This window comes from Scomber japonicus, chromosome 17 (genome assembly GCF_027409825.1).
Source record: "Scomber japonicus isolate fScoJap1 chromosome 17, fScoJap1.pri, whole genome shotgun sequence".
NCBI lineage: Eukaryota > Metazoa > Chordata > Actinopteri > Scombriformes > Scombridae > Scomber > Scomber japonicus.
The window spans coordinates 22,329,223-22,357,032 of NC_070594.1; the positions used below are offsets into that span (position 1 = coordinate 22,329,223).

General features: G+C 38.6%; 1 protein-coding gene across 1 annotated transcript in view; it reads left to right on the forward strand.

Moving 5' to 3' along the window:
- lama2 (laminin, alpha 2) overlaps positions 1-27,810 on the forward strand; it is a 147,283-nt gene that overhangs the window by 93,296 nt on the left and 26,177 nt on the right. Inside the window, exons 35-51 of the mRNA XM_053336719.1 lie at positions 77-163; positions 486-679; positions 3,385-3,527; positions 3,966-4,064; positions 6,855-6,966; positions 12,841-13,003; positions 15,939-16,017; positions 16,109-16,240; positions 18,136-18,252; positions 18,555-18,718; positions 19,035-19,173; positions 20,239-20,341; positions 20,968-21,084; positions 22,566-22,748; positions 23,244-23,249; positions 23,950-24,104; positions 24,764-24,913. Coding sequence (XP_053192694.1) covers positions 77-163; positions 486-679; positions 3,385-3,527; positions 3,966-4,064; positions 6,855-6,966; positions 12,841-13,003; positions 15,939-16,017; positions 16,109-16,240; positions 18,136-18,252; positions 18,555-18,718; positions 19,035-19,173; positions 20,239-20,341; positions 20,968-21,084; positions 22,566-22,748; positions 23,244-23,249; positions 23,950-24,104; positions 24,764-24,913 — 2,143 coding nt within the window. The remainder of the gene's footprint in view (positions 1-76; positions 164-485; positions 680-3,384; positions 3,528-3,965; positions 4,065-6,854; positions 6,967-12,840; positions 13,004-15,938; positions 16,018-16,108; positions 16,241-18,135; positions 18,253-18,554; positions 18,719-19,034; positions 19,174-20,238; positions 20,342-20,967; positions 21,085-22,565; positions 22,749-23,243; positions 23,250-23,949; positions 24,105-24,763; positions 24,914-27,810) is intronic.

A 27,810-nucleotide genomic window follows, 5' to 3' on the forward strand; every position in this document is an offset into this window, starting at 1 on the left:
TGGAACTCAGAAGTTACTTAAAAATTAAACTATCTGATGTATTTTGACATTATGGAATGTCTTTTTTTTAATCTAGTTTTAGTCCAACCTGTGTATCCGAGGGGTTCGATGACTACCAATGTACAGCTTGTCCTGAGGGATATGAGGGCAAATACTGTGAGAGGTCAGACACACACATATATGCGCACACACACACACACACACACACACACAGAGAGAAGTGCACAATCTTCCCATGAATAATGCAAACAGGATCAGCTCAAAAATCGTGAACTGGGTATGAGTGAGTATAACCATAATTGTATAATACAAGAGGATGTAGGAAATATTCTATATATTTATATATGATTTATATATTCATATATGATTTATACATGACTGTTGACATTGGCTTCATTTGTTTGCAGTAAAAGCAATGTGAACCTCTGGTTTGTAAGCAACACTATTCTTTACTTTTTCCTTCTTCCCATGGTTCCCCTGTCCAGGTGTTCTACCGGTTACCATGGTAACCCGCAGGTGCCTGGTGGTCACTGCGAGGAGTGTAAGTGTTCCTTGTGGGGGGCACTTCCCGGACCATGTGACTCTGTCACCGGCCAATGCCGTTGCAGGGTCGGGGTGTCTGGGAGGGCGTGTGACCAGTGCATGGAGAGGCATGTGTGTGGAGCAGCTGGAATCATCTGTAAGACTAACAAACAGTGTTTTGTTCATTATTATCCTTTATGCTCTTTTTTTTCTTTTGATTTCTTTCTTTTTTGTGTTCAATGTTTGTCTTTCTCTTCATCCTGGGTGTCTGCAGATTGAAATATCTGGCATAGAGCCTATAGTTAGGACAGAGAGAGTGTGGAATCACAAGGACAGAATACTTAGCACTGTTAATTAAAATAGAGTTAACTGAAATTGAAATGATAACAAAGGACCTTTTTGTTTAGTCTACAACAACAGAAGCTAGCACACAAGTAGCTCAGATTTGCAACATAGGGTGCCACACTTAATGAACCCCACAGATATCCTGCCTCTCTTTCCTCTGTTTCATTCTGTTCTCTATGGTGGCCCACCACCCAGCATAGGCACCTGATGTTGTGATTTTTACTTTATTTTGTCGATAAAATGCAAATGAGCAGTCAAAACCCTTTTCTGCCGTTGCCAAGGGAGACGGGACCGTGGCAGAAGTCAGATTCAAGTCATTTAGAAAATAATTTCAATGTCATTTGGAACTAATTTAAACTTAATATGACCATAATGGCAGGGCCAATTCAGTGCCATTAGCATGTCTAGAGAGAAGTGTATGTCTACAAGTGCAAGGGAGAGAGTATAGAAGAAAAGGTTGTACGGCAGAGGCTGATGTGAAATTACTGCTGTCAGGTTAGAGAGGAAATTGCTTGCTCAGGTCTTTATGTGTTCAGACACGAAGTGTGTGTTTATAAATTGATAGTGCGAGTGCTGCACTGTACCCTGACACCAAACTGGTCGCCTCTACATCCAGGCTATAATCACAAGTCCTGATGGTTTATACAGAGCAGAGCGATCACACTGCTGTTCACTTGTTGAAGACTGATTGCACTCTCCGTTGTGCCTGTGCTCTGCCCTGTCTCCCCATTCTATCAGACACAACCCAGCACTTTGGGAGACTGCAGTCATAAATGGGGGAAATGCAGGAAGGTGTCATCTCACATCTAATATATAATAGTATTTGCATAGAAATGTAGCTAAATATCAGTAGGTCATGTTACGGCTTGTATTATTACATGTTGGCCATAGCCACATTAAAGTTTATGCTCAAAGTTGAATGTTGATTTTCCAGAAACATGAACATGAGACATGAACATAATGACTTCGAAATATAGCTAAATACAATTCCAGTACTTTCTATATAATGTGTACTAGGTTTAAGTTTAAAGCCATTCAAGATAAAGTATATAAAGTATATTGAAGATATGTGATATGTTGCTATTCAACTTTAACATGTATTTGATACATTTTTTTTCTAAATATGCTTTAACTAAACTACAGAGCTGCTATTTATCTTTTATTTATCTTCACCTTGTAAAGATCTACTTCAAATGTCCCGAGTATACAGCAAAGGCTGGATTTGTAGCAATGATGCAAACAAACTGCAGAAATCAAAGTAAGATGTGTCCTACCTGCAGCTAAACAATTTTTCTAGAGGTTAAACAAAATTTCTAACAGCTTTTCTAAAGAAGATAGACACAGGCATGTATTTTTGCAGCTGTATGTTGTGCACGTGTGTGGATTTGCAGTGTGAAGCATGGTTTTTACTGAGCTGAGCCAGAGCAAATCCTTTAAATTCACTGGGCTTTACTTCTGGCCTTTGTGGGACTTCTAGCTTTAACAGATTGTATATAAAGTACTGTAATGATGTGCATCGTCAGACAGAAAATGTACATCATCGTTGAAATGAGCTGCGTCGTGGCTTTATCCCTTCCAGCTCTGACCATAACTAAGATTATGATTTATTGTATTGACAGTCTGTGGCTACAACTGTAGTAGTTAATGTGAGTTTCTAGATTCTTAATTCACATTCTTGAAGTTAAATATGAAGCCAAAATCTATTTTCTTCTTGACTGTAATCTACTTAAATAGGAACATCTGGCAAACAGCACAGGAATGTTACTTTTTGGAGTGAAACTTTTGATGAACGGTTGTGTATTGAAGTGAATTATTTCAGTTTGTGATGTTTTCAGACTGCCAGGAAGAGACTTGAATGGCTTGGATTTGACAACAAATTATTTACTCCCACCTACAATGAATTGTACATTTACTGTGTGAGAAAAGTGTGTACATGCACATGGCCGCATGAATGGATTGGTGTAATTGTGTGTTCTGGTTTTGTCAGAGATTGATAGAGTCGAAGCTGTTTTTATTTTATTTTATTTATCTTTTGATTTCCCTTGTCAGAAATTTTAATTTCTGCAATAAATCAGCCTTGGGCTACAGAAAGAAAGAGAAATTCACACACATGCGATACATGAAAATGTGTATGCGAGTGTGTGAGTTAATTCCCTGATGTGTTTGTGCATTTGTGTGTGTTTTTAGCCTGCAGTGTGTGCTCATAATAGGTGCTTTTGCCTCTTCGTGCTGAATTTCATGCTTCGGCAGCCCTGTTTTTCTGATGCCAGAGTCACTTAAACACAAACACACAAACAGTCAACACAATCCTTCACCCGTACGTTGACAAACTCACAAGTAAAATACATGCACACACACACACACACTTTAAGAAAAAGAAATACATATCCTTTATGAACATTCAAGGTAAACTAGACCTTTCTTTCCTTTCTTCTCATTCTACTCTCAGTCTGTAAGCCTCTCTTACCAGCACTGTTGAACACTAGCTGGTGTGTAACTGTGTGTTTGTTTCTACAGCCTGTGATGATGAGTGCACGGGTCTGTTGATCAGCGACATGGATCGCCTGTATCGCATCATCACTGATGTCACCCTGACCACGCCCCTCCCGCCACCGTATAAGATCCTGTACCGTTTTGAGAACATGACAGAGGAACTCAAGGTAAAATCTCCCTCTGTGCAGTTATACAAGATCCATTCAGCTCATTCAACCTGTGCCAGTCAGAGCAACGTTGTCATTAACATTACTCAGTGAGCTTGTTTTCATGATTTTCAAAGAATCCAATCATTCTTGAGGCTGTTGAGCATCAACAACATGATGCAAAAAACATTTCATATCTCAATTTCCTAACCTGAACTATAATTTTTTCATGTTGACCTCAATTTAATTGTATGATTACAATGTTTTGAGTTTTATCAGATGCTCTCTGTTTAGTTCTTTCTACCATTCTTCCTTTCCTTGCTCTTGCCCTCCTTTCCTCATCCTCTACTTTCCAGCTCTACACCACCGAGCCACACAGTTCAAAAGCCTAGCCCTGGGCCAAAATGTGTCAGACATTTCTCTCTGTAATTCCTTCATCTCTCTGTTTCTCTCCTGCAGCACATGCTGTCGCCTCAGAAAGCTCCGGAGAGATTACTGCAACTAGCCGATTCCAACCTGGGATCACTGGTTGTCGAGATGGACCAGCTACACAGCAGGGTACAGACACTTTTATTTTTCTCGTGGCTCAACTTTAGTCCTTTCTCTGTCATAGTCTGTCTTCCTTTCACTCTTTATCCTTCTTTCAGCCTCTTTCTTTGTCTGTCTCCAACATAATGAGATGGAGCAAATATGGACTGTGGCGGGGACTGAGATCATAAAGGCAACACTTATGTACAGAGATGCTTCAAAAGACACAATTCTACCCATTTCTACAACAAACTGTGAATTGCAATCAGAGCAGCATGATGACCAACCATCTGCAGCATGCTGATTGACATAAAAGCCCTACATACAACAATTCAACCACTTTTCCAACATGCTGATTTAAAGTCATAGGGACAGTGGCAGCAGGCTGTGTAAGGTAACTCAGACATCTCAACAGCCATGCTCTCGGCTTCCTCAAAAGCACCACAGAAACCTCCTTGCTTATGTGCACATCAAACTTGTCAGTTATGATTGATTATTCTACACGGTTTCTACCGCTGTGTAAATCAATGTTGGATACTGACACATCGCAAATACTTCACGCAGTCTTGTGAAAAATCGTAGGTCAATTAAAATGTCTCTCTACTAATAACTCCCTCAGGAACATCCACTTCTACCAATCCTCTCCTGGTGTCTCTATCTAAAACTGTAAGCTTACAGCATCATCATTTTAAGAGTCTCATCGTCTGTGCTGCCTGGAGCTGTGCATTTTTAATCACAGTACAGGTAGACATCTGGCTGTGAGGAGCAATATGATGTTACAGAGATTGTTCAGGTTCAATTTTATGGTGGTGGTCACAGGGGCAAAAAAGGGTTATTTTAAAAATACAATTTTTTTTGTCGTGCATCATCACCAGAATCATGTTTATACCACCATATGAAGACAAAGCAACGCTTGTTGTTTCTAGATGGTCAGCAATTATTTTTGCATTTAATCAGTCAAGTATATTTGAAACTTAAATAATAATAATAATAATGCTAATAATAATAATTTGAGAAATAATAATTCATTTTAAAGTTCTATTTTCATTGTATTAATGTCACTAACTGCAGATTGTCATTGCTTGATTGATGATGAACATCTTGCAATCAACTTTAAAAGAGTCATTACCTGCTGTTGCCAGCTGTGCTCTATTCATTTTTTTTAAACTATGCACATACCACTACAACAATATGTTTCCTCTGACGGAAAACTGTCCACAGATTCCCAAAATGTTAGCGTATCATGAGAGGGGAAGGCCTGTATTTACAGTCCTGTATCTTTGTAAGTTACACATTTGATTTGTTGATCTCAGACTGTAGAAATGCATAAACCTTAAACTTAACCTAAGAATACAGTCTGACTGTTAATTTGCATGTCCTCTCTTATATTGGATTAACATTAAGATGAGATCCCTTCATAGCGGGAAAGGTGACCAATAACTTGTTTACATTGCACAGTGTACAGTGCACAAAGATAGGCTTGAGACAAATGCTTCATCATGACACACTTAAAAACAGAAACTTGTTCATCCAGCTGTGCGACATGCTGGTCAACACACATTATGAATGAGCACAGAATGTCTAATGAGACTGTGTTTGGTCTGCAAAATGAAAAATCATTGATAAATTATGATACAATGGGCCCGCTGCTGGGCACAGTTACAAATCAGCCAGGTCTCATCCAAAAGAATATGAACAGAATAAAATTAGTGAGTATGAAAAAACTTGGATTGGAATCAGCATTGGCAGTCTGGTGCCATTATTTCGTTATTGTGTTGTACTTTCCATGTAGTTTGTACTCCACTCATTGTTAACATGGGCACAAGTTAATAAAATCTAAATCAGAAAATTGATGACTTTAGATTGAACAGAGCCATTTGTGTTTCCAATGAGACATCTTAATAACAGTTACTTCTTGACCTTTTGCTTAGTTGAGCGGTTCCGGATAGTATTTGAAATAAATCATTTTAATTTTCAGTAAACACCCAAAAGCAGTTCTATGTCAGAATGCAAGTATTGTATTTTTCATTTCATAGTTTTCAAACACACAGCACACACAGCTGACTTAACCAAATAGAAAAATAAACACTTTTTGAGTGAAGGAGACCTACAAATGCCAAATGGAGAAAAAAAACTAACACTCACATTCACACTGTCAAGCTATACCCTTTTAGGGACTGGGACCTTGACATTTGTTGACAGCAATGCTATCACCTACACCCCATCACATACTCTCTCTCTCTCTCTCTCTCTCTCTCTCTCTCTCTCTCTCTCTCTCTCTCTCTCTCTCGCTCTCTCTCTCGCTCTCTCTCTCTCTCTCTCTCTCTTGCTCTTGCTCTTGCTCTTGCTCTCTCACCAACACACATACACACACACACACAAGCTAAAACATGTTTCTGTGTGTGTGTGTGTGTGTGTGAGAGAGAGAGAGAGAGCGCGTTTGTTAAAATGAGTGTGTTCGGGTTTACTTTCCTATCTGTCAACAATTTATCCATCTCTACTATTCCCAGATCATCTTGTGTGTGTGTGTGTGTGTGTGTGTTAATGTGTGTAGTTGTGTTTTTTTCTCTTTTTTTTGTCAATAATTCATTTATCTTTGTGTTTTTGGGCGCACAAGAATAACAGTACATATGTGTATGTAAGACCTTCATTGTGTTTTCATTCCTGTACATCTAGGAATGTATACCTCCATCTTTTCCCTTCCTTTGTTTGACAGAATGTCAATAATATCTTCACTTATTTACCATGTTTATTGTTTTATAACAGTCATGTGTTTGTGTGTGTGTGTGTGTGTGTGTGTGTGTGTGTGTGTGTGTGTAGGCCACTAAGGTGTCTGCTGATGGAGAGCAGGTTGAAGATGATGCTGACAGGATTCATAAACGAGCTGAGGACCTGGAGCAGTTCATCAGGGATACACTGCTGGGAGCTAAAGGTAGCAGAAATGAACACCACCTCGCCTCCATTAACTGCCTCTGCATCCTGCCAACTGGGATTTCTGTATTTATCTGTCTGCTGTCTCACTAGTTTCATTTGTCATTAGAGAATATTGCATTACATTATATTAAATGTAAGAGGTCTCTGTGGGAAATTGCCATTATTACATTAGAGATGATAGGATATAGTAAAGAATATGAAAAGGTGAGTAAAGTGATTATTTATTCTGCAAGAATATATTAAAAAAAAGACTGTTATTAGATGCACACATAGCATCTTTACACATATTAGCATGCTTAAGTGGATGCAAAACAAAAGCTATGATAGTGGAATTATTACTGTCAAAACTAGTCAAGTGCTACTAAAAAATCAACATAACAGAGGCCGTGTTGTTTATAGCATGTATTCCTTATTTCTTTTAAGCACTGCTTTGAAGAAAAGTGTGTTAAAACTGACATAACCAAAACACCTTTATGCTTCCTCGTTAGCTCACTAATGGAAAACTTAGCTTAAGCTCAAACACAAAAGCTGATGGCTGACATCCAACTACCAGCTGCCAGCGCACAATGCCAGCTGCTGGTGCTAAGTGTTGCTTGAACAATAAAACCGCATCCAGCAGGCTGCGGCATTGCTAACTATGGTGATAAAAAGTCACCTGCTAACTATGATAATACGATGCAGCGACTCCATTTCTATATATTATGTTAGCAAGTAGTTTGCAAGTGTTGGGTGGTAGTGCCCACGTAGTGTGATAAGAGGGCGGGTCATGAGTAAGTTGGGATAGTTGCCTCCTTTTTGCACGTCCAATACACAAACAAAACAAGGACTCACTAGAGCTACTAAAGATCAGAAATTCCATAGTGTACCTTTAATAATAAATCAATAAAGACAGTAGTAAATGAATGAATTCATATTTAAGGTATTTTCAAGGCCTTACAGTGTAATCTCCATTTGCACACATGTAAAGGTTTGTCACGCTTTAGTGCTTTTGTGTGGTTATATATATCAGACATCTATCCACTGCTTTGGGTTTTAATTCTGTCCCACTATACAGGAGAAAACAACGTTCCCACATAAGGTTTTATCATAGCAAAATGTTATGCTCGAGGCAGAACAGGTGCTTTATACTGGCAGAGGACTTGTCTCTCTGAGTTATCTGCACGTGTAACTAGCAGATAACTGCACTCTTCATCTTCAGTATCCTTTTGCCAGTGCAGCTGCAGTCCCTCCCTCCCCTCCGCCCCTACATCAATGCCTGTGTGACCAGCTTGTTATGTGTATTTCTCTTGCGACACCTCGGTCACTCACAGCTCTTACATATACGCTCCACTGATAACGGTATCAGTCAAGGCTGGTGGTGGTTTCAGTGTTTTGTGCAGTGATTACAGGCCATCACTGTCCTTCCATGTGAAACCTAAGTGCCTTTTTTTTTTTTTTTTTTTTTTTTTTTTTACATCGGACAAGACTTGCGCACTTTCTTCTGTTCGAGCTTTCTTTTCAGCATCTTCAGTCAGGTATGCCACCTCGCAGGTCATTCCAACCATTTTGTGCTGCGGTTGGTCAAGCTTTTCTTCAGCTGTGTAAATGGCTCACCATATAAAACAAGGCAGCAGTGTCTCTTTTGAACACCACAAACCATTTTGAAAAAAGGGAATATATGGTAATGGTAAATAGTGCAATGTATCAGGAGAGAGAACTATGTTTTAATCCAGTTCATCTGTAGGTTTAAGTACAGAACCACAGCTCTCTAGTAGTAACTCCCTCTTATGACACCAGCTCATTCTGCAGAGCTTACAGTCCTTAGTGTCCACCAAATGTAGTGCTTGTGCTCCAATTCTGATACAAATTCTGCTCCCTTCTGCCAGACAAGACTTAAAAAATTGTGTGGCAAAAGTTATTTTGTATGATGTATCCAGGCTTGCCCTGCCAACTGGTGGTGACATGTTTTTTTTCCACCTCCTGTGCACCAGTGATGTACAGCTGTGACTGTGTGTTCAGTGTGGCCAGAGGTTCAGTGCAGCTATGTTTTTGCTCCTTCCAAAATCTAGTGAGGACTCACTCTTGAAGCTCCCTGCCTTAAGAGGACATTCAATGACAAGTCACTTACTCACAGTTACTGTAATATTCTTAAAGTGCTCTGGAGCATAGCACTTGAGGGTTTTTTTGTCTACTACAGAATACTTATCTGTTCTGTAAATCAATTCTCTGAGTAATGAACTTTATAGTTTTACATTATTCCGATTAAATACTCCGCCCTCTCTGCTTAAATACCTGGAGACTTTAATATGCTGAAGACTATATTTTCAATTAATCTTGAATATAGTGATAACATGGCGTTCCATCACTTGCATAGCAGACAGTCACACTGAGCCTGATAGCATCCTGCTACACAACAGATACTAGACAACACACATTAGCTTTAAAGCTAAAGTCTTATGTATTTTACAATCGTGAACAAGTCTTATCTTGCACCTCAATTTGTTGAACTAGCCACCAAATTAACATTGACAGTTTAAAAAGACAGCTAGCTTGTTGCTCAGCTGAAACATTAAAAAGCACTTAGATGCAGGTTTTGGTCTTTGAATGAAATCACATTATTTTTGACTGCAAAAACGGATGATTAAATGTCAGTCGGACTTGACTGCTCCTGGTTAGGCTCAGCAGCTCCCAGCTATACATGTATATTTAAATAAGCCTACCTCTCCTACACTGATGCTGTAAAAACAAATGTGCACTATGTAATACCATGCAGTCCAAATAATCACTTATTTTCATTACCATAATTATTTTTTATGGTTTCTGGGATGAAAAGAAAGTTACCAAACCAACACATTCTGACTGGCTGTGATGAAACTGTCCTCTTCTTGTTTTTGCTCTTAGCTCTCTGGCCCTCTGCCTAATTACAGTGTGATTATGGTTGTGTGTATTTATGTATGTGTGTGTGTGTGTGTGTGTGTGTGTGCGTCAACGTCCGTGTGTGTGTGTGTGTGTGTGTGTGTGTGTGTGTGAAAGAGGAAAAGGAGTGTGCGTTGTGGCTCACTGGATGATTGAGTGTAGCAATTAGAGACTTAATTAGTGGCTATCACCAACACACACGCAATTACACACCATATACACACACACTGATGCAGATGTGCACACATTCATACAACTGTACACACATGCACAGTCATACACAGACACACACGCTTGCACATAATGAGGCAAGAAAATACTGTACACACTTTCCTCAGTGTGTGTGCCCATGTTTACTACATACCATAATATGATTCCATCCACGTTTTAAGTGTTTAATTGGCTTTTAAATCCCACTATGTAATTATATGGCGGTGACACACACATCCACAGACTTTTGCAGACACTCACACACATTTGCACAAGTACAAGTACAACGTGCACATACTTCTACACATGCAGTACAGCTGTTCATTAGCATGACGGCTTTAGTTCTGTCTTGGCTCTAATCACATCATGTTTACATTTCAAATGAGAGGAAATGCTGCATTGCCACAACCACACACACACACACACACACACACACACACACACACAGGCTGAGGACCACCCACCCACACACCTACAAATGTTCACACACACACACACCATTAAAGTTTCAGCTTTCTTTAATCATATCACGTTTATATTTCAAATGAGAGAGAACATCATCACAGACACATGCCGCACACACACACAAACATGTAACGGATATGCACAACACACTCTTTTTTTTTTCTCTCCTCTGTCTTGCATAAACAAACACACACACACACACACACACACACACACACACACACACACACACACACACACACAAACTCCTCATTAAGTTCCAACATTTTGAGTTTTATTCAAATGAGCCTTGGAGTGTTTTAGAGCAGTTTCATCATTGATTGGTTTGAGATTTCACTGCCTTTAATTTGATAAAAGAAGGACAAGCATAGAGTCTGCCAAAATCTCTGGCTTTGAATGGTGTTAACAGATGTGTGTGTGTGTGTGTGTGTGTGTGTGTGTGTGTGTGTGTGTGTAACTCGCAGCATGTGTCTGTCTGTAAATGAGTAAAAGATCAAATGGTGTGATTCTATCTTTTTCTCTGTTTGTGCCATGAACATGCCAGGGTATAGCACACAGACAGATTGTCCATCAGGCCTGAATGTCTGCTGACTGTTTTTACATCTTTGTACAATATTTGTAGGTATAGAAATAATAATAGCGATATTGTTCCAAACGTTTCAGTTGGTGACTAGTGGAGAAAGTTAAACATCTGTTAGAGAAAGCCCAAGATATGCTGAACACTAAACCACAGCTGAAAGAAAAGTGAATACTGTTTTCATTTCGTCCAAATTCATTCTAATGTTCCACTGTGTCTACTGGCAGTCCATACTATGCGCACATATTAATGTTAATGTTATATGGTGATTGCCAGATTGGTTGAGTGGTCAAGTTAAAAAGAAAGGGGTCTTTAAACTGTTCAAGAGTCTTAGTTCTGACTCATGCTGTTGAAGTGAACAATGGTCTCCTGCAGCTAAGTTCACTTGTTGCCACCTGTAGCCATCCACCCTCTCCACCTCCTTAAAACAAGGAAAATGTCACCTTATATAAAAGTCATCGGTCTCATGGTATCTAATAATGAAGCAGGTGCATTTACATTGGAGTTAGCTGAAAGCCTGATGCGTCTCATACGTGACAAAGCATCAATATGAGAACAGGTTCAACAGTGTTAATATTTTACACCATGTGTCTCTGGCAGATTTTGAAGTTCTTCAACCTCCACGTGCCCCAAAACTCTTATTAATGCAGCTGTATGTAGAGCTAATCTATCAATGCTACTAAATTAAAAATGAAATCATGGCAAAGACACTTTTTATACCTAAAATTTTCTCTAATTTTCACAGTGGATAAATCCTGATTAAGTCCTACCAATGTTTTCCATCAATGCTTGAACAGATGCTGGAATCAAAATTTTCTCTCATTGTTCAGTGTACAACTTCAGTGCTTGTAGTTACTTCACAGCATTTTCTCTGTGCATCTCTGTTTACAGCAGTGACGTGCGGTCAGGGGAGGCAGGTGAGGCCGTGCCTCACCTGTTATCATGGAAAAAGACTTAAAAATGAAAAAAATAATAAATGGTTATATTTGTCCAGTGATTTGCACTATAACGTTATTTTCTATCTAACTTTACCAGTTTCGGATTATTTTTAATTCAAAATCGCTGAATTTTCACATGTACTGATCAAACACTGAAAAGAGACGCGCAGTGAGGCAGCAGCGAGGCGAGCCTCACCATGGATTGCGCAATGACTCGGTTTACTGCGCTGGCATGCTATGCAGTGAGACGGTACAGCTGTACAGCTGTCTCTCTGTATGTCGCTATTAACATGTTCAAACACTTTTACTATATGAACTAAATTTCCATAGTTTAGCTGATGATATAATGTACAGTGTTTGTAGAGAGTTTCGTATGCTGAGCAGCATAAAACGGCTGCAAAAAGTCACTAAGTGAGGCACGCAGTTCTCCGGCCTCATGGCAGGGGGCGCTCCTGATCCCAGTGATTCTTATTACGACTCATTAGCTGCAGAATAAGTGACAGTAAACTACAACTCATACAGTCTATGCTACAACTACAGTGAGCTAGTCGGCAAGTAAAGTAAGTAAGATAAGTAAGTAAAGGTAAGACCATAATAACGTTTTTTTGTGTGCTACAGTTTGTATGTGTAAAGAAAGCTGATATGAGATTTTAAACATAACCTGTTAACTGCTGCCAATCAAATGGTGAATAAGCTACTCTGTAGGGTTCATATGTTTGTAAATCTGATTGTGATGAAGTCAGTGCCTCACCAGACATGAACCTCACCGCACGTCACTGGTTTACAGACCTCCAGTTGAAGGCTGCTGAGTTGAACCAGACACTCTCACGGAGAGATGGAACTCCAGACAAAAGCCTGAAGGAGATGAAGGAGGAGATCCAGGCCATGCTAGCCGAGATGAGAAAACGACAGCTGGGAGGGAAGAAGAGCATTGCCGATGAGGAGTTGGGGTATGAACAGAAATGAACACACAAGCATGCATATGCACACACACAGGTCATGTTTCTTTCTCCCACACACTACAATAACACCAATTTTGAGGAAATTTAGCAAACAGCATAGTCTCTGTCTCACACATTTCATCATTTTCATTGATGACCTGACTGAAAGTTTTGGCGTATTTGTAGGCAGAGAAAACTGAGATTTAGTGTTTTGAGGTATGTGTTTCTCTTTTTTGGAGTCGTTAAGTTTTTGGATTTCTTCATATTTACTTTCCTTTTTTTGGTTGATTTGACCAAAACTCTATTTCTTACACTGTTTTCGAGGAAGCGTACTATTTCACCTGCCTGTTGTTTTTGTTTTTTTTCATTCTTACCTGTATGCTAATGTATTCACCCTGTGTGTCTGTAGATTGCCTTTGTCCCTGCTGGGATTCATCCCCACTTTCTTGTTTGTTGTTCTGCAGAATGTTCCTCCACTAAACTATCTTTCAATGAACTTGCAGAGAGAAGGAATAGCAGGAAGACGACAGAATATACAGAAAATCCACCAATTCATCTACATTTCAGTCACACCTTCTTATTAGAGACATGTTTACACTGACAAAATGACACATTTAAGTAGCCCTACATATTCCAACTATACATACTATACTATAGCTTCCTAACTACGCTTTTTTTTTTTTAAACCAATCTCTTAAAACTTGCTTAAAGTTACATTATCATTGCCTCTTCAAGCAGTTTAAGAGTCTGGTTAAATTGAAAACTATATAGAAATGAAACTACCTTGTACAGCATAACACCACACATCATGGTTTGCAGACTGGTTGCATTTTAAAGTCAATGCTGCACATGTGATTTTTAGTAAGTCATGCAAAACAACTGGGATTTTATTTTTTTATTCATTTCTGTTGACACATGACACATAAGAGACAAATAGTTTGCATTGAACAGACATCTGATTGCTACATATCCTAAAGCCACGACTTTCTGCTCATGCTGTGACTGTTTCCGGCTCTGTCGCTCTCACTTATTCTTCTCTCAACGAATTTTGATTAAATTAGTAATCTACTCTCTTCATCCCTCCTTTGTCTCTCTCACTCTCTATCTCTGTCTGTCTCTTTGAGCAGAGAATGTTGACGAGGTCAATGAGTTAATTAAAAGTATCGCCGTAGGGGGAGAAACAGAGAGAGACATGAAGGTACAAAGAGAGTGCAGCAAGAAGGAAAGTCACACAGGGAGAGGAGAACCACTGACAGATGGACAGACAGTTGTCGTGGGAGAGAGTAAAAGAAAAAGAAAGACAAAGAGAAATTACCCCTGCCACTGAATGACTTCTCTGTCAGACTGCGGGCGATTATGTGACTCAGAGCAGCAGAGACAAACACAAGCATCAACAAATACAAAAGGAATGATTCAACAACATGACAAAACAACTTAAGCACAGTTGCTATTTGAAACTCTCCATATTACACATTTTACATGCCATTAGTCTGAAAACGGTGCATACATGCTTCCAATGTAATGTTTAATTCATATACTTTATCTCTATCTATTGTCTATCTAATGGCTACATATCCCTCCTGTTTGTTTTTTACTTAGTTATATTCTCTTTTCTTGCTATTCCCCAGAGGGTTCATTAAACTTTAATCAAATCCAATCATTACCTTGCATATATCCCCAGAACTGTGTGAAATTGTCCTCTGAGTGATGTCAACTGGAGGACACTAGATCCTTGTTGTCTTAATTAATGCTGAAGGTGAAAAATAAGACTCATTAAGGGACACTACAGTAAACATACGGTTATTAAACTGTTTTAAATACGTCCAAAGTGAGAGGGCTTTTAAAAAATTAAAGTGAAATTGAAGTATACATTAATAAGAACATTTGGAATGAAGTAAAGGCTCCATTACAAATGCCCTCAGTCCCTCACTACACTCACAAGGGATATTCTTTTTTGCTGCATCACATCCTTGTACCATTTTTATAACAGCGTACTTAAGCCATCAGTGGCTTTTCTCACTCTGTGCTGCTATTCTGCCCTCCTAAAAACTATCATATTGCCTCACCTTTACCCAATAAACCACCTGTAGGCTCTAAGTCTGTATATGCTTCCCTAAGGGGGAGAATATTATCTACCCAGTCACTGCTGAGCTGTTTGTTCTAATGTGGGGGGTGATGAAGTCAGAGTCTAGGTGTTAAATGTGAACACTGAACATATTTTACATTCACAAAATAATCTATAACATGTTAATAGGCTGTCAGAAATATAATTAGCATGAGAAAAGCATAGTAAAGTTGCAAATGATTGATGAAAAGCCAATTTAGCAGTGCTTGATGACTGTTTAAAGATCCTTTTTGTTGTTCCTGAACTCTTTGCATTGTTGTATTGCCTGTGTATTTGTTGCATTGTGGCTTCATCAGAGACACACACACACACACACACACACACACACACACACACACACACACACACACACACACACACACACACACACACACAAACCGACGAGGCTGTTGTCTGCAGTGGTCAAGTTTTAGTTATTGTGTAGAATATGCTGCAGTACACATTAGCCCATGTTGCTTTACCTGCCCACCCACTCACATGCAAACACACACACACACACACACATCATCATCGTGGCGATATTTGAAATGTTTTACACTGTCACAATTTAATCTAACTTTGCCTGGGGAGTCAATACAAGAAAATCGGCAATTTCATTCTAGCATTTCAACATTCACTCATAAGGAGTGATTATTGTCTTTGCTCTAGCAGAGGCTTTGTCATGCATCATAATAACTTTCCTCTCCTCTTAAGTTGTTGCATTCACTGGTACCAACTTATTCCACTATTCCACTCTTGTAAACTATTGATAGCACTGTTTTTAAGTGACCAAAATTGTAAATGTGAATAGTCTAATACCTCTCCTCCTTCTACTTCCAGCCTAGCAGAGGAGTTGTATCAGAAAGTGAAGAGAATGTTTGGTGATCCCCATCAGGCCACAGAAGACCTGAAAGCAGAGGTATTTATAACTTAAAACTTTACTCTTTTTTTTCTTCGACATGCCCTAAATGAATTACATTAACTGAACGCTTTCTCATCTGCTTCCCAAGATAAAAGGGAAGCTCTCTGACCATGAGGGGAAACTCCAGGAGGCCCAGGATCTACTTCACACTGCCCAGGGAAAGACGAGGCAGGCCGGCTCACTGGCTGAACAAAACCAAGCTAACCTCACAGCTTTGGAGGTACAGAAACACACACTGACACATAGCTATACACACGTCCTGATGCAGATTTGACAAGCTTTCACAGTCAAAAAGCAATATGCCTCAAGGCAAAATCATTTCAATTCTCATGGTCACTGTTTTCCCAAGTATGTGCAGTGTGCTACTATATAAAAGATTTAGTACTCACACTTGGTCATTATGTTATAATTTTACTTTGACAAGCAAAAGATAATTTATTATTTATTTTACTCCCTCTAATTATTACATTACATGTCAAAATCACAAACTGAGCTGCCATAGTTGATGAATGGTAAACATATTAAATTTCACTTTGTAATATTAACGTGCAAAAGAAAACAATATTGATGGTCAAGAAATCCAATAACTCATATGCTGCAGTTCTTTTTTTTTTTTTGAAGATGATATTTTTTCTGTTGTTGCCTTCATTTGACAGTTGAAAGTTGTAGAGAGAGACAAGAAACAGTGCTAGAGAAATGACATGCAACAAAGGTCAGCACGCAATAGAACCAGAGATGTTGTGCTTTTGTGATAGGGAGAGTCAGGACTGTTTTTGAGCTAAATAATTTGCAAGTTGTACTAAGTCATTTAAAGGAGTAACATCAGCTGTCTTGTGTAGGGCACCAACCAAAGACATGCTTCTACTCTAACATATTTGTGTTGTGTGAGTTGTTGTTACGCTTCTCATTGTAAGCATCTCTACATCATCACTGCTGCTGTTCACATGTCCTATCACCTCATCATGTAGATGTTTTCATTTTCCTCTGTGCATATATGGGAACTGTTATGGGTGTTATTGGTAACAGTAGGTGGCAAAGGCTCACAGAGGAGCCCATGCTGTGGCCTTGCACATCCAATGAGCTGTTTGATTGGTCCATTTTCTGTCGCCTGAACACGACATGTTAATGTTATGTCCAAACTCTGTTCAAGTACAAAAGAAAACAGCCAGGCAATCATGACTTGATGACATCTGTGAACGTTTTCTTATATACAAATTGTTTCCTGTGAGAAGAAGTGCAGAGCCTTGATGCTAAACATTGTAGTAACAGTTGTGGCATAATAGATTACTTTGGGAGTATTGAGCCCATGCCTCATTACAAAGACTTTTGGTTTTGGACCTAAAAACTCAAAGAATCCTTGAGAGTGAAAAATGTCACTATCTATTCATCTCTGACTCAGCCTATCTTCAGTTTCCTTTTAAGCCCTCTGCATGTGATTCATCATCAGGAAAAGCTTACAGGCAGCACAGATTCCTAACAGAGCAAAACAACAAGCATTTATCGCCAAGATTATTATACATGTCCTAAAGGAAGCATTGTGCAGTGATCGCTCACACATTACAGTGCACTCCTTCTCTATATCTGTCTTTATCTTTCCCTGACCCTGCAGTCTTTTGCTCTGTGAAGAGTAGCTTTGTGCAGTGAAGAAAGTGAAAGAATGGAATAGGTTCACACTAAGGGTAAAACTGAGTTCAAATCATTGAATCAGATTGCTAATTGTGTGTCTTTAACTGCTTTTATTGTTTTCTTTTTACATAAATAGTTTTTTTTTTTTACTGAATAACTGCTGTGTAATTATTTTAAGAACCAGTGTTTCAATTTAGATTTGACTTAAGCAAGCTAAGCAAAAACACTGCAACTTCCACACACTCTGATACTATTGTATATCTTTGGCATTCAAGTATTATTATGAAAATACCATCACATAATTTCAGATTGCCTCATACTGTCAAAAGGTTTCAGTTCCCAAATAGTGGAAAGGCAGCTTTGGACACGAATGTTCAATGTGAAATAAGCAATTTTCCACAACCTCCTTGAAATATTGTTAAACATGCATAAGACACATGTATGTTCATATGTTGCAACATATGGCTCATATGGTATGTTTTCTTGCAGAGGAAGCGTTCTGCAGTTAACGGGGTGAAACAGGAAGCACAGGAGGTCCTCGGAGAAGGAGAACGTCTACTGGGCGAAGCAAACCAGCTTTCTGACAACATCAACAAGGAGCTAGAGGTGCTAAAAACGTTGCCTTGTAGAGACCTGCATAACAAACACGTAACACAGCCTCAGCTTGTCTGAGATCAATGAATGAATGAATAGGCACAGAAGTGAGATTAGGAGCTGTATTTGGTTTAGGTCTCTGCATATGCTTCTTTCTTTGTTCAGTTTAAGTAGCTTTATTGGCAGGAAATCCAGAAGTACAAACTCAAGTATTAGAAATAAGTTAGGATCTAACCACAGATGTGAATACTAAAACAGAAAGTTATTTGAATGAGCCGGTCTACTCAATCTGTTTTTTCTCTCTCTTTCTGTAGGACTTGGAGGAGATGGGAAATGAACTCAATCCTCTTCATGACCAGCTGGATGAAAAAGTCACACGCCTCACCGATGGTTTGAGTGATGGCAGCCTGGCCAATCACGTGCACAATGCAGAGGAACACGCCAAGCAGCTGAATGACTCTGCCGCCCTTTTGGATGGGTAGATGCAGTAGAAACACATTACATTGACATTTTTTAAAATCGCGTATAGTCGTTTTATGAAGGACTAATATCAAACCTTTGCTGAATGATACAAAAAAAGCAGTTTTAGGAAATTATACTGGGTTCTTAGGATGTGAAATAGACATATGTCAATCTTTTTCAGTTTTTCAATTCACTGTTCAATTCATTTCATTGTTTTGATAAAGACAACAGCTGAGATGCTAACGAAGACATTTGAGAAAAATACTGAGAACCTGACAATCACGTGATAACTGTTGTTTCTTTGGTCTTCTCCTCTCTCTCTCTTCTCTTAGTATTTTGGCTGAAGCTAAGAATCTCTCCTTCAATGCAACAGCTGCCTTCAAGGCTTATAGTAACATTAAAGCAAATGTTGATGCAGCAGAGAAAGAGGCAAAAGCAGCCAGACAGACGGCTCATGAAGCACTAGTACTGGTAAGAGGACACGCATATCAAAATTCAAATAACTACTTCCTATTTCTAGTCAAAGTAGCTGTTTTTCTTCAGGTTTTAATTTTAAAAGTATCCGGTTGTTTTTTGCTGTGTTATCAATTCATTATGAGACACACATCCTGGCCTCTATTAGTCTCCCTTTCAATTTTTTCACTGCACTCTCTATTGCACGATTTTAAAAAGCATTAAATATTGACTACAGATATCTTTATACTGTATTTAGTCTAGCTCACAGTTAAGTGTTTTGCACGGTCATAAAGGTATTGAACACATACTGTAACAAGTACAAGCATTCTAGCTAGTACTCTCAGCATAAGAGGTGGGGTGTGTGTGTGCTCATGGTTGTGTGTGTGTGTTTGTGTCTTGCATGCAGTAACAGTAATGTAAGCTTGCGCTCTCCATTAGTTATGGCTGAGAGATCAAAGCACATCTCTGTCCCTCTCTTCCCTTCTTTTTTATCCCTCTCTCTCTTTCACTACCATGGCCACACACCTGAAATCTCCCTCTTCCTCTCCTTTTTTTTGTTGTATTCATTTTCTCTTCTACCCATTTTTCCACTTTTTTCTTGGTTGCATTTCTTGTCTTTGATTTTCCTTTACTCTTCTTTTTGTATTTTTTGTTCTTTTTCATTTTTCTTCTGTGCCATTTCATTTATTTTTTATTTTTTGGCCAATATTTTACCTTTTTCCTTTTGACTCATGGTCCTCGTTTGCATTTTTTCACCTGTGTTTTTTCTTTCTTGTCTTTTTTTCTTTTTCTTTGACAAGTAAGGGTCTAAGGGCAAAAATAATATAGGAGTTAATGTAAATGAAGGCTAAGAAATAAAGATATAAGTTGAATTCCTTTCTTAGAATATCATTTAGCAATGCAAAGTAGTCGTGCTTTGATCTTACAGAAAGGTAGTATGCAGATTACTGCACCTTTTTATGTATGACCAAAGGTATTTAATGCATGTGTGGGATCCAAGTTTTTCCAGGGGCATTTTTGGTGAAGATAAGTGAAGTCACAGATTTAACACTGTGTGTGTGTGTGTGTGTGTGTGTGTAGGCTTCAGGTTTACAGGTCCCAATGAGGGAAGAAGCTCAAGGTGCTCTTCAGAAGAGTCATGAACTGCTGAACCAAGCTAACCAACTTCAATATGATGTGAAAGGTACTGTAAGTTTACTGTATGTGTATATACTGTACAATATATGCATATACTGTATAGAACAAAAGTTACAACATTTTAAGCACTTAACTATAAGCACAGGTGGAGCCCTCCAGTAGACTCTATGGGTACTACTTTCCTCCAATCACACACGTAGTCCCCGACCGAACTTTGTATAAATGTTTCCGGCCAATCAGGATGTGCCTACCAGAATACATGTGGAGCCCAGTTATTCGGGCTGGTGCATCCTGATTGGCTGGCTAGTGTCTACATTTATAGAAAGTTCAGTGGATGAATACATGCTTGTGATTGGAGGAGAGTAGTACCCATAGTGTCCAGTGGAGGATCTGGTCTGTATGAGATATAGACAGTACAAAGATATATGCAACCTAGTAATTGTGTAAAAGGAACTGTAATGGATTAATGGATTACAGTGTATAATGTATTTACAGTATAAACACACATTAAGTTTTATCGTTGTCGGTATCACTCTTCTTCTGGCTGATATGCCTTCATGTCAGTCACTCTTCTTCATTAGAGAAGTAACGGAAGAGTTTTTATTAGTAGGCACCGAAACATCATCATCATTGACTTTGTGTGTGTGTGTGTGTGTGTGTGTGTGTGTGTAGAGAATTCAGATAGTGTGGCCGGGCTGAAGGGCAGAGTGAAAGCAGCGAGAGACAAAACCAAAGACCTGCTGAAATCTGTCAACGGAACCATGGCAACCCTCAACGCTATCCCCAATGGTATGAAAGCACAAATACAGAGTGTTTGTGTCTGTGTGTGTGTGTGTGTGTGTGTGTGTGTGTGTGTGTGTGTGTGTGTGTGTGTGTGTGTGTGTGTGTGTGTGTGTGTGTGTGTGTGTGAGCGTGTGCATGAGAGAGATAAAGTGAGAATGGATCAATATCAGCGCACGGATAGAGGTCAGTTGCTCTGGTAAACTCAACTTGACACATGTCAGTACTCACAGATACGCACAGAGACACAGAGAAATGCAGTGCAGTGATAGGGAGGTTGCTGAACCGAAGTGATACACATGATTGCATCGGGATCAACGCGCAGCTAACGGTAAAATGTAACTACTACAAACTGTAAATGGATGAGACCCAGAAGTTAACTATTTTCATTTTCAGTTCAAATCCCTGTGAATTTAACCCCTGTGAGTTATTACACCTTTAACAAGTCACAGTGGGTCAGATTGCTACAGGCCACAAGATTAATGCGCTCATCTCTACAGAATTTACTCAACCTCGCGATCACATTTTGTTGTTTGAGTGCAACGGTTATCCACCAGTGTGAGCATTACGATTTCAGTGTTAGCCACTAAAATCAGCTCTAAACCATATGATGTTTCAAAACAAGTTTGGTATTCATAGCATCTGCAAGACAAATCCTGCAATAATAAAGGGGGAGCAGAGAGTTGTCCCTGAGGCAGGGGTGAAAAGCCCAATAAAGACAAGGTTTTAGTGAGATGAAGAAGTGACTCACCTCCTTCCATCCATCCACACTATATACTCTCTATACTACAAGGAGTCAGCTTCATAGTCTTGTTTATAGCATCCCAGATTAGATATACAACAGAAAAAAAACTAAAACTGAAGATATATCCCTCATTTCATACTTATATCAACAACATTATATAATACTATGCATTGTACTCTGTTTTGGTAGTTAATATACAAGAAAGTAATACATATTCCCATTTTGCAGTAAAATGAAGTTATGCAGAATCATTTTCAAACAGTGGTCCGGTAGTCAAACTGTGACTTCGAACTGAATATTTTAAAAGTTAGAAAAGGTACAAATGTATTCCTGTAATGTTGTGATTTGTTTTTACAGCTGTGAGTAGCTACTGTTTCAATTGCAGTGTCAGTTCTAAATTGTTTCAAATGAAAAGTCATATTACTCATGTCCTGCTTTCAAGTCTGAACTGGAATCCAACTTTTTTGTCTGTTTTACCTCCCACTCCACATCCTCAAAACAAGGCAAAAGCATCAATACAAAATCTTACAATGTATCATCATCTCAGGTTAAGAGATGATCAATTCCACAATAAACATTTATTAAAATATGCTCCATCAGCATATAATATTACCCGAATACGTAACGAAATCATACAATTAAAAAACAAACAAACTATCATTCCACAATTAATAATGTCATACTAGTGATTAACATATGTAGTTTCTTTAGCTTTTGTGTTTTTGGTCATTTCATTACTTCACAGATACAGCAGTTAAACTAGCAGCCACAAAGCTTGTAGCAGCTGAAGCAAATGCCACGGCCATAGACGTCCTGGAGCGCCTCGGGGATTTGAACCTGCAACTCCAAGGCATCCAGAGGAACTACAGCGAGCTGGAGGACACTGTCAATGCAGCCAATCAGATGATCCAAGACCCAGAGAAAAACAGTAAGTGCTTTCCTATTACCTATTTATATAGTAGTAAAACAGATGAGTTGGAGAAGAGGCATAAAAATGGTTTTGGATCGGTGTAGTTAAAGGTTTTTTTTTTTCAATGTTACTCCCTTTTGATGGAAGTTGTGTATTAAGGAATAGAAAAAGCTATAAGAATTGTTACTGCACTCTAAATATGTTTTAATACACAACATTTTTTGGCTAACAAACTACTTTTGTTTAACAAAACTGTTTCCTATTTTGTGCCTTTCCTTTACTTACTTGAATTATAATCTAGCTCCTATGTGTGCATTTCCTTAAGCAAATTATCAACAATCCCATGAAACCCATTACCTATTGAAATATAGAAACTAAGGCTGTCTTACCTTAATGATTTTCCTTTTTGTAAATACTAAGTAATTGTCTGAATCACATAAATTGGTAAATTATGACCACATTAACCAAGATCTGATATTTTTCTCTTTGTCTCCCATTTTTCAATCCCCACAGCTATAAGTATGTATATTTCACTAACCTCAATAAAAGCACTTATTATTATTCTAAGTGATGCACCAATACCATGTTGCAATTACTAAGTAATGTTGAGAGTAATGTTTGCCAATATGTACTTTTAGACATTTTTAGATTTGCTGTACTAAATAATTGAAGTATTATAAAATTATCACTTAAACTGTATCATGATACAGTATTAGTGTTAGTGTCATTTTCTTGGAGGGGCTTACAGTATAATCAGATTTCAACAACAGTATTGGAGCATCACCTATTAATTTAATCACCATCTCTAATAGCTATAATGTATACAGTAGTTGCTCCTAATAATGACTCTGCTCTGCTGGAGCATGAGCGCTCTGTGCATTGCAAAGCATGGATTAGTCTTTCTGTCTTCCTCCATTTTCAAGCCTGTATGATATTTATATATATATATAAAATCATGTAGAAAAGCTTCTCTTTGAATGCAGAGCAACACTAATTTGTTTGGCTCTTACTGGCTTTCCTATCCTTCTCGCTTTTCCTCTATATTTCTCCTCCTTCCTTGAGTAATATCAGTGATTTCCTCAGCTGCCATAATTTCTCATCCTCTCCTCGCTCTTTATGCGCCGGCTCTCCACGCTCTCTGGGCTATAATATATAGGGTCGACGATAACAACTACTGTACTGGTTCTGTATCACTGCTGTACTTTATCTCTCTCCTCAGTCCATGCTGCAGGAGCCAAAGTAAAAGATTTAGAGGATGAAGCTGATAGGCTGTGCAAAAAGCTGGAGCCAATCAAAAAGCTGCAGGATAATTTGAAGCGAAACATCTCACAAATCAAGGAACTGATCAACCAAGCCAGGAAACAAGCTAACTCAGTGAGTTAACAAATCAACATGTACAACTGTCCTTCAGAGCATTTTTCAAGTAGAGTTTAAGTGTGTGCCCTGAAACAGTAGTTTTTGCAGTCATTTACCATGGTTTAATAATCAAATACCTGTGAATTTATTTGTATAACATTAGAATGTATTTAGTATTGTTGTCTAGTGGTGTAGTGGTTGAACTTTTAATTTAGTGTGAAGCCTCTCTGGTGTAATTGTCTTTGTTATAAAAAACAAAACAAAGGTAAGCTACAGTAATTGGTCTGATTATAATATCAACATGATGTACTTTTTGGTTGGTTCATTTTGTTAAATTTAAGGTGATGCAAGACAACTACTCACTTAAAATTAAAGATAAAAACAACAAATGTATTTCTATGAAAAAAAAGCATTTTTCCAGCTTTGAATTTTGAATTAAATATTTAACATTTATGTCAATCTCCACCTAAAATGTGAGTGAAATCTATTATACAAATAAAATACAAATACAACATAAATTATTTTAAAATTTCAGTGGTTGTATTATCCTCTACAAAAAAAGTCAGTTATTTTACTGGGTTTAACGACATAAGATACAAGTGCATACATGAATATGTGGTGCAAGATACTGTATGCATGATCGAACTGTCATCATTTGTCTTTGTCCTTCTTTTTAGATCAAAGTATCAGTGTCTTCAGGGTCAGGTGGGGAGTGTCTCCGTAGTTACCGCCCTGATATCAAAGACGGGGGGTACAACCACATCATCCTTCACGTCAAAACCTCCACACCTGATAACCTGCTCTTCTACCTGGGATCAGCCAAATTTGTAAGTACACCATATACTCACTGTACAGTATATAGAGCAGAAATTGGCACAAATACACACAATCAACTATAGGCCTGCCACTGTCAAAACTACATTAGTGGATATGTCCTTGGACAATATGAATGGTCAGTCCAATACTGAATGTTTAAGGCTGAGAAGAAACACTCACACACAATGAAAATACTTGGACATTATAGTTATTTGCTGGAGACTTATTTTAAACCTAACTATAACCAGAAATGCTACTGTATGGGGTTAAATTTCACCATAATCTTAATCCACAAATCAGCATTGTTCACATAAATAAACCTAAATAATGCAAAAATATCCCAAAAGAGGTAGAAGTTGGTCCCCACAGATTAAGAAGCTCCAGCCAGAACTGTTTCTGCTTGTTATTTATCATTTACACTGCAACCCAAAGGTATAATTAGATATATTTATTCTCATTCACATTTTCAACAGTGTGCATTTCCATGATAATAATGCATTGCTCCACGTTAACACTTGACTGCTCATTAAGTCTGTTTGGGCAACTAATATGTCTTTATGGCTCTAGCAAAAATATGTCATGTATATGTATATTTTGTCTATACTGTTAATGCTGTAGGAATCTGTGCACTTATTATGATTCAAAGGGAGAAATATGAATTATTATTGTGCATGACTCAAATATGAAAGTATTGAGCGCCAACATTACTTATATCAGAGTTTGTGTAATAATAAGGAAATAGTTTCCCTTAATAGCAACAGCCACACAAGAGAAGTCTATTAGAATTATGATTGTTATTAATTATAATTATGATATTGTGAAGGAGTAGGTCTTTTAAGGTTATGTGACTGAGATGCAAACACAAGAACACACATTTATTATTAATACTGCAGCTACAACTACTAAACACTACAATTACAAACAAGACACGGGGGGGGGGGGGGGGGGGGTGAGAGGGGGGCGGGTGAATGATTGAAATAAATGATGCGGAGTTATCTATTGTGTAGTTGTTATGAGAGACCTGATAGACTGATGAGATGACTGCTACCTGAGAAGCAGCAAGTCAAATTAACGGTACAGTAGCTTATTTCTGAATTGCCAATTAAAGTTACCAATTATGAAAGCGCCAGCCTTGAAGCAAGTTAATGGGGATTTTGTAGAAATACTTGCTTGCTCCCTGGGGTGGCTTCCCGCAGTGAGTGGAACTGGATATGCTGGGTCAAGGAGCTGGAGTCTCGAATTCGAAATGATGAATAACTTAGTTGGTCCGGGTTTGGCAAAAGTTCCCATCGGAGGAGAGCGTCTGGTTTAGTCTCTTCCAGTCGTTCTTGTTTATTCATGACTCACATTTTCCAGCTAGCCTTTTCCGACTAGCTCGGTTACAACTAATATTTTCTTGACTTCCAACTACAGGCTTTCACTTCCACATGCTCTTTCATTCAACCTCAGACAGGCACCATTCAACCGGTGAAAAGCATGGTTTCGAATAGCCTTTTCAGACCCGAATTTTCACAACTCTCATCGATTCAACCAGCCAAAAAGGAAAGAAAAGAAAAGCATGGTTTCTCAGATAAGAGACTATTATAAAGCTTTAGTCTGCCCACCCAGAAGATACTCCTTGCCAATCAATGGGATTGCAGAGTTCTGAGACAGGGGCAAAATCAGTCCCCTGCTGTCTGAGGGCAGGCGGGTTTAACTCCTGAATGCTGTATAATTTATAAACATGCATTATGGATAGTAGATTTAGTGTTTTCAGCAAATAAAACAAGCAGAATGATACTAAACATTGTGTTAGTATTATCAAAGATGATGGACTTGTGTTAGTGATACACTTCCTGGCTTAAAGGCAGTGGAATACTTACTAAAGAAGGTACATATTGCGACACACACTACTAATTAATTGTCCATAGAGTTTTAGCCTGACTGAAAATGGCAGAGGTCTATGCCATTTGTGGGCGTGTGTGTGTGTGTGTGTGTAACTGAGGTATGCCATGTTGTGCAGCAAGTCTTGGTTCTCCATGTTGTTGTCGGTGATCACTTGCAAGCTGTCTGCTGCTTTGATGCTATTTTACCCAGTGATCTTCAGTTCTTTGGTTTGTTATTTGAGTCCCAAAATCAGAATTCATAGATTAAAGTCGCCCCTAGCCAGTCTCTGTGGGTGACTGGTTCTTAGATGTGAGTTATGATAGCCAGCGGTAGGAGATATTTATCCAAGATGTGCCATCAGCTCACACTGCGATGTGAATTGGTCTTTCCATGTTGCTAGCACTTGGAGAACGGTCAAAGGTTGCAGGGTCGGTGGTCTGGTTTAGTGGCCATGCAGGAGGCGAGGGCTTTTTTCTTATTGCTATCATTGCTGTTTGTAGGATGTTGTGTACAGTATGGTCTGATAAATGAGAAGTTTGGAAATCTCACGGATGTCTTGTTGACCAGCATTCCTAGGGGGAAGAAAGAGCTGCTCCTGTTGTTTGAGGGTGTGTACAATCTGCATTAGTAACATGAACAACTCTGGTATTATTGCAGACAAAATAAAAAATACAGTTGACAGTTAAATATTTTAGGTGTTTTATATTAAAGCATTTATCATATTTAATATATTATTGAGGTACTATACTGTAAATGGTGTAGCATTTATCATACTTAAAAATGTCTGCATTTAGACATGTAGACATATAGTACACATAAGTTTACATGCACAGAGAGAAACACACCCTTACGCTCCCCTCTCTGTCGCTTAACCACACACACATGCACTGCCTACTCCCAGAGTGATTTGTCTAATATGAGAATAATTAATACTTCTTGACACATACTCACTAATACCCCTATAAACATACCACATTGCTGTGTTAAGGTACCACTGATAATCCCAAAGTGTGTTTATGGGTGGGCAGGTATGTGTGTGTGT